Here is a 12,655-nt window from a genome sequence, read left to right as displayed (position 1 = left end):
AGCAGGAAGCATCAACTCCCATATGTGCCTTGACCAGGTAAGCCCAGGGTTTCGAACCGGCGACCTCAGTGTTCCAGGTCAATGCTTTATCCACTGCGCCACCACAGGTCAGGCCACTTTGAATATTTCTTGCTACTCCTTTCTGGCCTGCCAAGTTTTTGTTGAGAAGTCAGCTGACAGTCTTATGGGAACTTCCTTGTAGGTAACAACTGCTTTTCTCTTGCTGCTTTTAAGATTCTCTTTGTCTTTAACCTTTTGTATTTTATTTATGATGTATCTTGATGTGGGCCTCTTTGGGTTCATCTTGTTTGGAATTCTCAGTGCTTCCTGGACTTGTATGTTTCTTTCTTTCATCAGGTTAGGAAAGTTTTCTTTCATTATTTTTTTTAAATAAGTTTTTAATTTCTTTCTCTCTTCTCCTTCCAGCACCCCCATAATGCAAATGTTGATAACCCTGAAGTTCAGTCCCAGCGGCTCCTTATACTATCTTCATTTTTTTTTGGATTCTTTTTTCTTTTTGCTGCTCTGATTGGGTGATTTTTTGCTACCTTATATTCCAAATTATTGATTTGATTCTCAGCTCAATCTACTCTACTCTTGATTCCCTGTAAATTAGTCTTCATTTTAGTTAGTATATCTTTCATTTCTGACTTGTTCTTTTTTATAGCTTTTATGTCTTTTTTTTTCTTTTTTGAAGTTCTAAGTTCCTTGAGCATTCTTATAACCAGTGTTTTGAACTCTATATATGGTAGATTGCTTGTCTTCATTATATTTACTATATTTTTCGCTTCATAAGACTCACTTTTTTCCCCCCAAAGTGGAGGGGAAAATGTCCATGCATCTTATGGAGTGAAACATATGGTATTTTATTAAATATTTTAATACACCATTTGGTTCAGCATGGTCTGAGGCTATTCATTGGGTGACTGGCTCTGGGACTTCCCAGTAGGTGCAAGGTTAGCCACTGCCTGTGCCCTTCCTGGAGCCAGCTGGCACAAGCTACAGACAGATTGATTTGCAGATGGCTGCCATTTGTACTGGGATTGGGGTGACCAGGAGAGGCCAAACTGAACCAAGGTTAGTGGCTGCTAGTGCCAGGCCTAGGGCCACTTAGCAGGAGGTATGGGGTACTCAGAGGTCAGATGCTGCTTGTTTGAGAGATTTTAGGAAAGTCCAAAACATGAGGCAAGAGAGACCATTTGTATGGAAAAGCCATTGAAAATGGCTTGGGTGGGCCTGCAAGTTGTATTGGGCTGGGTCTCAGGGAATCACCTGGGTAGGTCAAACTGTGAACCAGGTTGATGGAAACTCAGATATGATGCCTGCTTGTCAGCTCTGACTCAGAAAAGGAACAGTGGCCTCTGTCAGCACTTCTGTTTGGGAGAAAGCTGCTCCCTACTTCTTGCCTTGATGCCAGACAATCCATTCCACCCCATATGTCCCTGGTTCCTTTCCAGCTGCTGCCCCCTTGCTGGAGCTCAGAGCGAGTGGTGAGTACAAGTAAGTTCATGTACAAGCCCCTTTCAGAGAAGTTTCCTGGGACTCCTGGAGGTGAGGGGGAACCATCCCAGTTGAGATATTTCTCCTGATTTTATTTTATTTTTTTTAATTTTTTTTTTTTTTGTATTTTTTCGAAGCTGGAAATGGGGAGAGACAGTCAGACAGACTCCCGCATGTGCCCGACCGGGATCCACCCGGCACGCCCACAGGGGCGACGCTCTGCCCACCAGGGGGCGATGCTCTGCCCCTCCGGGGCATCGCTCTGCCAGGACCAGAGCCACTCTAGCGCCTGGGGCAGAGGCCATGGAGCCATCCCCAGCGCCCGGGCCATCTTTGCTCCAATGGAGCCTTGGCTGCGGGAGGGGAAGAGAGAGACAGAGAGGAAGGAGAGGGGGAGGGGTGGAGAAGCAGATGGGCGCTTCTCCTGTGTGCCCTGGCCGGGAATCGAACTCAGGACCCCTTGCACGCCAGGCCGATGCTCTAACGCTCGAACCAACCGGCCAGGGCGGCGTCGCTCTATTGCGACCAGAGACCCTCTAGAGCCTGGGGCAGAGGCCAAGGAGCCATCCCCAGCGCCCGGGCCATCTTTGCTCCAATGGAGCCTCGCTGCGGGAGGGTAGGAGAGAGACAGAGAGGAAGGAGAGGGGGAGGGGTGGAGAAGCAGATGGGCGCTTCTCCTGTGTGCCCTGGCTGGGAATCGAACTCAGGACCCCTTGCACGCCAGGCCGATGCTCTACCACTGAGCCAACCGGCCAGGGCCTTTCTCCTGATTTTAAACCTCCATACATGGGTGTGGGAACAGCCTGTTCTGTGTCTCTTCCCCTCCAACAAATCTTGATGTGGCTTCTTCTTTAAATCCCTAGTTGTAGGACTTCCATTCAGCTAGATTTAAGGCAGTTCTGAGTGATGGTTGTTCTGTAGTTTAGTTGTAATTTTAATGTCATTTTGAGAGGATTTGAGTATGTTTGCTTACACTATTATCTTGACCAGAAGTCTGGAAACAGAAGTTATTTTACAGAATAACTTGAAAGCTAATTTTACTGTTTGCTGGTATTCTTTCAAGAGATGGGAGACTTTTAAGTAACGTGCACAGCTCACAACCCTTGGTGAGAATCATTGTTGTAGTGAATGACAGTCACTGATAGGAGTTGTTAGATCCTATAGGTAATCCCTCTGCTCCAGCATTCTCAAGCCATATTTACTTTTTGAAATAAAACAAATTTCTGAAAACATCACCTGACAGTAGTTTAATCAACAACAATCATATTGAAGCATCATAAAAGAAGACAGGCATTATGGTTTATAAAAGTGAATAACTTGCAAGTTGCAATTGCATTTTTTTTTTGATGGTAGCACAGCATTGTTATACAATGTTCTTTTTACATTTCTTTCTTCTCTGGCATTTATTATAAGGAACAAAGCATTTCTGGAATGCTTATTTTAATTTCAAAGCTCGTTATTCTATGGAAAACATTTGGCGCATGGAGGATCTGAACAATAATAAAGGAATGTTCAGTGGGAAGCCTCGTGAATTGTGGCACTTAGAATACATGCTGAAGGAACATCTTAGACAATGATACTTATTGTTCATTTGGAACAAAGGTTTTAAACTAGGTGCCATAATTTGTCTTAATCTGAACAACTGTCTTTTAACTCTTGATATATAAATTAGATTGACAATAGTGAGATATTTGCTTTTTAGAGTATGTGAAAACCAATGTAATAAGTCAGTCTTATTATCCTTTTTATATAATGCATGATAGAGACACATAGCCCTATTTGGCTGATTGTAAAACATAGAATGTGCTTTGTTAACTGCCTTCATCACATTCAGCACAGATAACCCCAAGAGAAAAATAAAGTTAGACTTTGAAAGAATACTTTTGACAGGGATCTCAACAGATTTTCTGTTTCAATGTAGAAATGAACTAGAAAGTACACATAAAGTGGCAACCAATATTTGTGTCATGTTATGCATTTTACAAAACATTTTGCATTACTTAACCTTCACATAGTTATATAGGATAATATGATTGTTCTCATTTTCCAAGAGAGGAAACAAAGGTTTACTGCAAGGCATTCCATTCTGGGTTATGCTCACGGAAATTAAGCAAATTAGACTAAAACAGAGGTTATGTTGGACATGAGAAGGGGAATAAAAGGGCAGACAACAATTATTTTTATTCACATATTTCCTTATAGCTTGTAAGTTCTTTCTTAGTTTCTAATTAAAAAATTGGGCTCAGATATCCAAATAAATAAATGTTTAATGCTCCATCGATGAGCAAAATTCTCAAGGCTACAGAGCAGGGAGGGTTATATATGTATGTATGTCTGTCGTCAATGAAATGGCACATGATTATTATAAAGCTTGGCAATTTGATGACATGCAGAAATCTAGCTTTCAATTAAAATTTCAGCACTTCTCCTTTAAATACTGATTCAAGTTTTTTTCTTCCTCTAGGATAGTAATTGTCAAGCTTTACACATGGAAATCCTAACCAAATTTTGTTATTGGGATACAAAGTTTAATTAAGGAACGGATATTTTTAACAATGTAATTTGGTATGAGGTTCTGTTCCAAATATAATTGCTTAATTTCTGTCTCAAAATAATGAGTTTAGTTACAAAATAGTGAGCTACAAAAGTATTAAGTGTTCATTATTAACATATTCAGGCAATTCAAAATATAGACATTAAAAACTTCTTTTCAACTATATTCATTAATCCATTCATATAATATTTATTGAACACCTACCTTGTATATTGTTCTAGGTGCTGGAGAACAAAATGTATTTCTTGCTTTCATGAGTTTACATTTTAGTATTGGACGCATGCCATAAACATGTAAACAAGTTAAAATCTCAAGCTCTATAAGTGTTACGAAGAACTGTGAAGTGGGGTGAGGGGCAGAGTGGTAGGGATGGGGATAGGGGTCACCAGGAAGGCTTCTTGATGGAGGACTTTGAGTGGGACCTGTTGGAGAGCCCAACTGAGTAACAAGAGTATATAATGACAGGTAAGAGAGGTTACAAAGGGCCAGAAACGTAGGTTATGGTACAAATTTGGGTTTTGTTCTACAGAGATAACCACTGCTTTATGTTTTGGAGTAGTTTCCACCCCTCTAATATTAATAACCTCTCTTCTAAGCCTAAATAGAATAATTATAATTATTTTTGCCTCCCTGTTGATATAGATTGCTGGCTACAAAGTGATATACATTTTATTTTATAATTATTTGATATTTTTGAGATCTATAATTTTCCATTTTTCCTTATTTTTGACTGCTTTATCAAGCTTCTGTATTCTTTTCCCATATGATGTTTCTGTAATTAAAACAACACATATGTACACATACAGTCTTTCAAAGCATTGTTCCAGTGGGAAAACCTGACAAGATTCAATCTCTCAGGCTTATCTCATTCCCTCCCTTCTCACCTACGATTACGAGGGAACTTTGCCGTGGCTGATAATGCTGCTCTTGGTGCCTTGGCTTTTGGGGATGTACTACTACTACTACTCTATTTTTCTGTGATATACTTCCTGTTTCTACGATTTACTTCCTTTTGTTCTGGGCTATGACATCCCAGCACTGTGTTCTCCTCACAATTTGTCTAATGGGTGACTTGTATTTTTCCAATTTTAGGTTACTACACTTGTAAATTGTCCCCAGAATCCTTCTAACAGGAAAAAAGGATGTTCAAAAAGAGCCAGAGTTCTTCTAGCTTCTGTGGAAGAAGCAACTTGGAATTTATTAGACAAAGGAGAGAAGATTGCCCTGGAAGCCACAGTTTTGAAGGAAGAGCTGACTGCTACACTTGAGGAAGTTCGCAAAGAAAGTGAGTACCCCAGTCTTCTTGGTCAGGGGCAAATTGCATACCTTGGGGTGTTAGTTACTGAATAAAATTTGTGAGGTTTTTTTTTTCTGATTTGAGTTATCAGGGTTTTTTGTTTGTTTGTTTGTTTTTATTTTGTTTTGTTTTTTAGAGTTCTGAGGAGCTAGCTGTGGGAGACAGAGCGGCTCATTAAACAGTTCCAAGGCTCAGAGACCCTTCCTGGTTCTCCCTTTAGTTAGTTGTTCAGGTCCTCCAGGCAACTCCTTCCCCTCACCATGTCACAGTTTATCCATGATAAACAAAGAGAAGTGTATACCTTTTTTGTCATATAATGACAAAAAATGACTAATGGAGAAATGACTAATGGAGCTGAAGACATATTTTCCCATGCATAGATTATCATGTTCCTTGTAAACAGTTGGAGATAGAAGTTTCTGACTACCTCTGAAGTACATTTTTTTTATTTTTTTCATATTCTGGAGGTTTAGATTTTCTAAATTAAAAAAAAAATAGTTTGCACAAACTATACATAACTTGTGTTCTTGCTGTGTTAATATTACATAATGAAAATATATATTTTATATTCTGATATCTTTACTTATGAGAGTATAATAGTTTTCTAATAAATGTAAGTCTCATTTACTGGTTACTTAAAAAAAAAACTACTCAATATCCTTTGGTCAATGGAATGATTTTCTACATCAGCTTCCTGCAAGGAACTATTCTGAGAGGATAGGAAATTTAAATTTTTCTGTTCTATTTTGTAAGAGACTTTGGGTGTTCAGATATTTTCCTCCTCCCAATCTCCAACATAACTTTAAGAAAATCAGGAAATCTTTGCTAATTAAATAATGAAGATGAATATAATAGCCACAATAAGCTTTAGGTCTAATACAGAGGAGTAATTTTTTTGTACTTTATATGTGATTTTTATTTCTAGGGATTTTTTGGACAATATATAGAAAACACAATGTACAACATAATTTGGAATGAATTTATCATTCCTCCCTGCTGCCTCAGAACCACCTCTCTCCTTCTTCTGTGCCCTGGTACCATCATCCACCTAGTCACCAAGTCAGTTTAGACTCTGTTCTCATTCTATCTTCTCTCGTAGATAGTCTTTTACGTTCAACAAATTGTATCTCCTTTTGCCTCTCAAATCTGTTCCCTCTTCTCCATTTCTAATGTGTTTCCCAAATTCAGGATTACTGCTTTAACCTTATCCCATACCAAATCAAATCTATTTGTTATCTATCTATCTATCTATCTATCTATCTATCTATCTATCTATCTATCTATCATCTATCTATCTATCTATCTATTATCTATCTATCATCTATCTGTCTACCATCTATCAATAAATATCTATATATAATCTATATATTTTACTTTTTGACATTTCTTTTTTATTTCTTTTTATTTTTAATTTTATAACTTAGAAATTGAATTTAATGTGGTGACATTGGTCCATAGGACCACACAGGTTTCAGATGTATGTCTCCATGGTACGTGATCTATACATTGTGTTGTGTGCCCATCACCCAAAATCAACAAATATATCTTTTAAAAATGAAAATCTACTCATTTTACTTCCATGCTTAAAATCCATTTTAGTAGTTTTTAAAGAATTAGGGAGACATTTTTTTGGATAAGTTAAAACTCCCTCAGCATTTCATAATTTGGCTTCTACCATTTTCTCCCTTCTCATTTTCTGATTCTGTCTCCTCTCAAACTTTCCTTTAAAAAGGAACTCTGAGTATCTTGAATGGTCCATGTTGCTTTTTACCTGTTTATATCTGCTTTTCTCATTCAGCCAATTCTTACTCAGCAGCAAAACTCAGCCTGGGTCATCTTTTCCAGGAAGTGTTAACTGAACCCCAGAGATTCTGAGCATCTCTCTTTCATTGGACTTACTACCCCATGCAGCAAACATTCATTTACTTGTTCAGTAAATCTAGACCATTTTTTTTTTTTTTGTATTTTTCTGAAGCTGGAAACGGGGAGAGATAGTCAGACAGACTCCCGCATGCGCCGGACCGGGATCCACCTGGCACACCCACCAGGGGCAGGATGCTCTGCCCACCAGGGGGCGATGCTCTGCCCCTCCGGGGCATCGCTCTGCTGCGACCAGAGCCACTCTAGCGCCTGGGGCAGAGGCCAAGGAGCCATCCCCAGCGCCCGGGCCATCTTTTGCTCCAATGGAGCCTCCACTGCGGGAGGGGAAGAGAGAGACAGAGAGGAAGAAGAGGGGGAGGGGTGGAGAAGCAGATGGGCGCTTCTCCTGTGTGCCCTGGCCGGGAATTGAACCCGGGACTTCTGCACACCAGACTGACGCTCTACCACTGAGCCAACTGGCCAGGGCTAGACCATTTTTTTATTAGCAATGTCTGACATATAACAGACACCTGATAAATGTTATAAATAAAAAATTTATGCATCATTTTGTCACTTTATATTATAAAATTTTATAATGGTTTTATCTTTGCTGTCATGAGAAATTACTCTGATAAGAAATTACTCAGTTAAGGTTTTATTGCCAAGTCAATGGTTTGGAATACAAATACTATTCTGGTATTGTTTCTTTCAAAAAATATGATCTATTTGATAGCATAGTTTCCATAAACTGCCTGGTAATAAATATGTAGGACACTGGTCATTCTTAGAAGGAAACAAGAATCATCACAAAATGGTATTTTTTAAAGTCAGTCAATGTTTTTAGCTCACAATATGTAAATTATTTGAAAGAGAAGTTCTCAGAAGCTGTTTAGATACTGATTATGCAATACATCCCTCACTGTGTTCTGTTATAGTGTGCGAAACACATACATGCCATATGCTGTATAGACAACAAGTACATCTGGTTAAAGATCTCCAAGTTCTTTGTATTCTGATTCTTTTTGACAGGCTGCCAAATTCAGCCACGGCCACTCGAGTGTGAGAGGAAAGCAGCAAAAAGTGCAAATGGTTCTGGAATTTGGGGAATGGCTATGCTAACTCTATGGATAACAGAGACAGGGATAGTGAGAGCACAGCTCCTAAAATCTTGGAAGGAATGTTAGCTCAGTGGTGGAGTGAAGGTGTCAGGAGAATGGATTCTGAACTAAGCAACTATATGTGATAATATAAATGTATTTAAAATAGTTTTCAGGGTTTTTTTTTTTTTTGAATATTTTTTCTTCTTTTTCAAGTGAGAGGAGGGGAGATAGAGAGACAGACTCCTACATGCAACCTGACCGGGATCCACCTGACAACAGCAATTGAGCTATTTTTTAGCACCTGATGAGAAGGCTCCACAGAGCCATCCTCAACTCCTGGAGCCAATGTACGTGCTGGAACCAATCGAGCCATGGCTGCAGGAGGGGAAGAGAGAGAGAAAGAGATAGAAGGGGGGGGGGTGGAGAAGCAAATGGTCGCTTCTCCTGTGTGTCCTGACCAGGAATCGAACCCAGGACATCCACACACCAGGCCAATCTACTGCTGAGCCAGGGCTAGTTTTTCCTTTTAAGGGCTTTTTCAGTGGAGGCCTAATTTGAAGGCCTTGAAGAGCAAATGATAAATTTAAAGTATTTGGAAAAGTGAAAAAAATATTGAAAGCAAAGGATATTTGTATAACTATTTACTGACTTATTTTCAAGAAGAATTTTGAGACTAATTTAGAAAATTTCTTTTAATGAAAACCTAGTGTACTTTATATAGCTTACTACAGGATTCAGTTTTACTGCCTTTAGTGGCTTTACTTAGAAACTTGAAGTGATAAGTCATGTGGATATTTGGTTACCTAAAGAACTTGCCTGGGGAAGATGAGACCTAGAAAGTATTAGGGGAGGATGGTGAGAGCAAAGGTGTTATGTGGGTAGAAATGTAGAGATCCAACAAAGTTGGTCCACATATTGATTATTTATGGCCACTCATAATCTTATAGTTTACCCCTATACTTAACCTCTAGACAATAGTCAGGTATTAAATCCAGTATTTTGTTTAAATAGTTTTAGAATATTCATGTAACAATAACCTAGAAATTAGCTAAAAATTGTTTACAATGTCTGGATTACATGTTTTACCTATAGCATATAGCAGGGGTCCCCAAACTTTTTACACAGGGGGCCAGTTCACTGTCCCTCAGACCATTGGAGGGCCGGACTATAAAAAAAAACTATGAACAAATCCCTATGCATACTGCACATATCTTATTTTAAAGTAAAAAAATAAAACGGGAACAAATACAATATTTAAAATAAAAAACAAGTAAATTTAAATCAACAAACTGACCAGTATTTCAATGGGAACTATGGGCCTGCTTTTGGCTAATGAGATGGTCAATGTCCAGTTCCATATTTGTCACTGCTAGCCGTAACAAGTGATATGACGTGCTTCTGGAGCCATGACCGTGCATCCTGCGTCACCAGAAGTAGTATTGTACGTGAGCGACGCTGCACTTTGCGGCGCCACCACATACAGTACTCCAGGATGCGTCGCATCCTGTGCTCCTCTCACTGACCACCAATGAAAGAGGTGCCCCTTCCGGAAGTGTGGTGGGGGCCGGATAAATGGCCTCAGGGGGCCGCGTGCGGCCCGCGGGCCGTAGTTTGGGGACCCCTGGCATATAGTATACTACCATTATATAGCCTCTACTCCCTTACAGTCTATAGACATTGCTTATAAGTCACATGATGGGTTATAGTTAAGGTTTTTAAATGATTTATCAAGAATAATATATATACAGAAAAAAGCATACATTATTGTGAGCAATTGAACATATATTTACACGGTGAACACACTAATGTAACCTCCACCCAGCTCAAGAAACAGAACACCAGTAGAACCCTGGAAGTACCCCTGTGTACCTCCTACAACCTCTTTTCAAAGGTGACTGTTATATAGGGTTTTTGTTTTTTTTTTTGCATTTTTAAAGAACTTTATGTAAGTGAGATAATATAGTATATTATCTCTTGAGTCTGGCTTCTTTTGTTAATTTTTTAAAAAAATATTTCTTTTTATTGATTTTAGAGAGAGAGAAGCATCAACTCATAGTTGCTTCTTCACTTCAGTTGTTCATTGATTGTTTCTTATATGTGTCTTGACCAAGCAAGCCTGGAGTTTTGAACTGGGGACCTCAATGTTCCAGGTTGACACTCTATTTACTACACCACTATGCATCAATGTATGTTTGTGGGATCTTACCATATTCATTCATTTTGTTGTTTAATAGATCATAGTTTATTTATTTATTATACTGTTGATGTACATTTGAGTTGTTTCCATATTTTTACTTTAATGAACATTGCTGCTATGTACATATTTGTGCATGACTTTTGATGCATGAATATAGACAACCTTGTTGGGTTTATACCAAGAAATGAAATTGCTTTCATGAAATATAAACTCAGCTTTAATAGATATTACCAAATGGTTTTCCAAAGTGGATTTTTAGTTGACACTCTCATCAGTAAAGTATATCAATTCAAATTGCTCTACAATCTTAGTAAGTTCGTGTTAATAACTGTCAGTATATCAAATTCAAGGGCATGTAGTAGTATTCCATGTGGCTTTAATTTGTATTTCCCTGATGACTTTTTATATTTTTTATATATGAGTCCTTTGTTAACTGTAAATTAAAACTATCTTCTCCCTTTTATTAAGCATTTTTGACAATTCAGGAGTAATTTTGACAAATTCTGGTTAATAATTTTATTCCTTTATTGATAAAGATTTTCAAGTTAAAAAACTTTGCTATTACAAGATCAAGAAGATATTTTCGTATGTTATCATCTAGAGGCTTTTTGAGTTTTTTTACCTTTACAATCTATATGAAAATAAATGTTATTAATGGAGTGAGTTAGGGTCATGACTCATTTTTATACAGGTATTTAGTTGATCCAGTATCATATGGAGGCAGATGGAAATTTAATTATTCCAGTACCATTTATTGAAATCAAAGCAAAACAACCCTATTCTTCCTTAATTGACTCACTTTTGCACCTTTATTGAAAATCAATTGACCATATCTTAGTGAATCTATTACTTTAGAACTCTTTTCTGTTCTATTTATTCGTCTGTCCTTATAGTGATATACGTTGTCTTGATTTCTGTACCTTATAGTAAGTATCAAAATAAAAATTATTTTTATTTGGCTATTCTAGGCCCCTTGTATTTCCACAGAAATTTTGGAATCAGCTTCTCAGTTTTAACAAAAAAGACTATTGGGATTTTGACTGGGATTAAATTGGATCTGTAGATCAATTTGTGCTGAACTGACATTTCAATAGTCACAATCTTCTGATTCATAATCAGTATAATTTATATTCTATGATATTATCAATGGTACTTTCAAACATTTTAATTTTAAATCTATCTACAAATTAATGACAAGATACACATACTGTGATATTTATTGCAACAATGTTTATAACATTGAAACGATCTAATGTTCATCATAGATGATTGGTTAATTATACATTAAATAAATAAAATTGACATACTATGTATCTGTAAAAAAGAATAAGGTTGAGCTGCATGCTGATGTAAAGAAAAGTCTGAGATATACTATTTTTTTTTGTGTGTGTGTGTGACAGAGACAGAGAAAGAGACAGAGAGAGAGACAGATGGGGACAGACAGACACAGACAGACAGGAAGAGAGAGAGATGAGAAGCATCAATTCTTTGTTGTGGCTTCTTAGTCTCCTTAGTTGTTCATTGATTGCTTTCTCATTTGTGCCTTGACCAGGGGGCCTTGACTGGGGTAGGGGGCTACAGCAGACCAAGTGACCCCTTGTTCAAACCAGCAACCTTGGGCTCAAGCCAACAACCATGGGGTCATGTCTATGATCCCACGCTCAAGCCAGTGACCTGGCATTCAAGTTGGTGTGCCTGCGCTCAAGCCAGTGACCTTGGGGTTTCAAATCTGGGTCCTTTGCATCCCAGTCCAATGCTCTATCCACTGTGCCACCACCTGGTCAGGCTGAGATATACTATTGAATGGAAAAAAAAAACTGCAGATGGTATGTTAACTGAGGAAAATGTGTGAAAAAAAAGAGAGTATAGATGTATGTTTTATATGCATTGAAAATATGGTGGGCATAGTTACAGACAACTGGAAGGATATACACCTCTAGGGAATGTGACAAGTAAAGCAGAAAATGTGATCTTTATATACTCTTTTGTACTGATAGAAAGTTTTTTTTACAATAAGTATGTATCATCTTTGTTAAACATACCTTAAAGAGCTTTAGAGTAAATAAAAATATAATTCAAATGACCAGAAAAAAAGAAAGGTACTACTTTTTTCTAATGTGTAGAAAGATATATGTATAGTGAGTGAT

The 12,655-nt window shown here is 37.9% G+C and overlaps 1 protein-coding gene across 4 annotated transcripts in view; it reads left to right on the top strand.

Annotated features, from left to right (window-relative positions):
• CTNNA3 (catenin alpha 3) overlaps positions 1–12,655 on the top strand; it is a 2,003,993-nt gene that overhangs the window by 143,149 nt on the left and 1,848,189 nt on the right. For all 4 annotated transcript variants that reach the window (XM_066349268.1, XM_066349266.1, XM_066349267.1 and 1 more), the window contains exon 3: positions 5,147–5,339. In XM_066349268.1, coding sequence (XP_066205365.1) covers positions 5,147–5,339 — 193 coding nt within the window. The remainder of the gene's footprint in view (positions 1–5,146; positions 5,340–12,655) is intronic.

Source organism: Saccopteryx leptura, chromosome 9 (genome assembly GCF_036850995.1).
Source record: "Saccopteryx leptura isolate mSacLep1 chromosome 9, mSacLep1_pri_phased_curated, whole genome shotgun sequence".
NCBI lineage: Eukaryota > Metazoa > Chordata > Mammalia > Chiroptera > Emballonuridae > Saccopteryx > Saccopteryx leptura.
The sequence above is the reverse complement of the archived record's forward strand: the minus strand, read 5'-3'. Positions and strand labels throughout refer to the sequence as shown.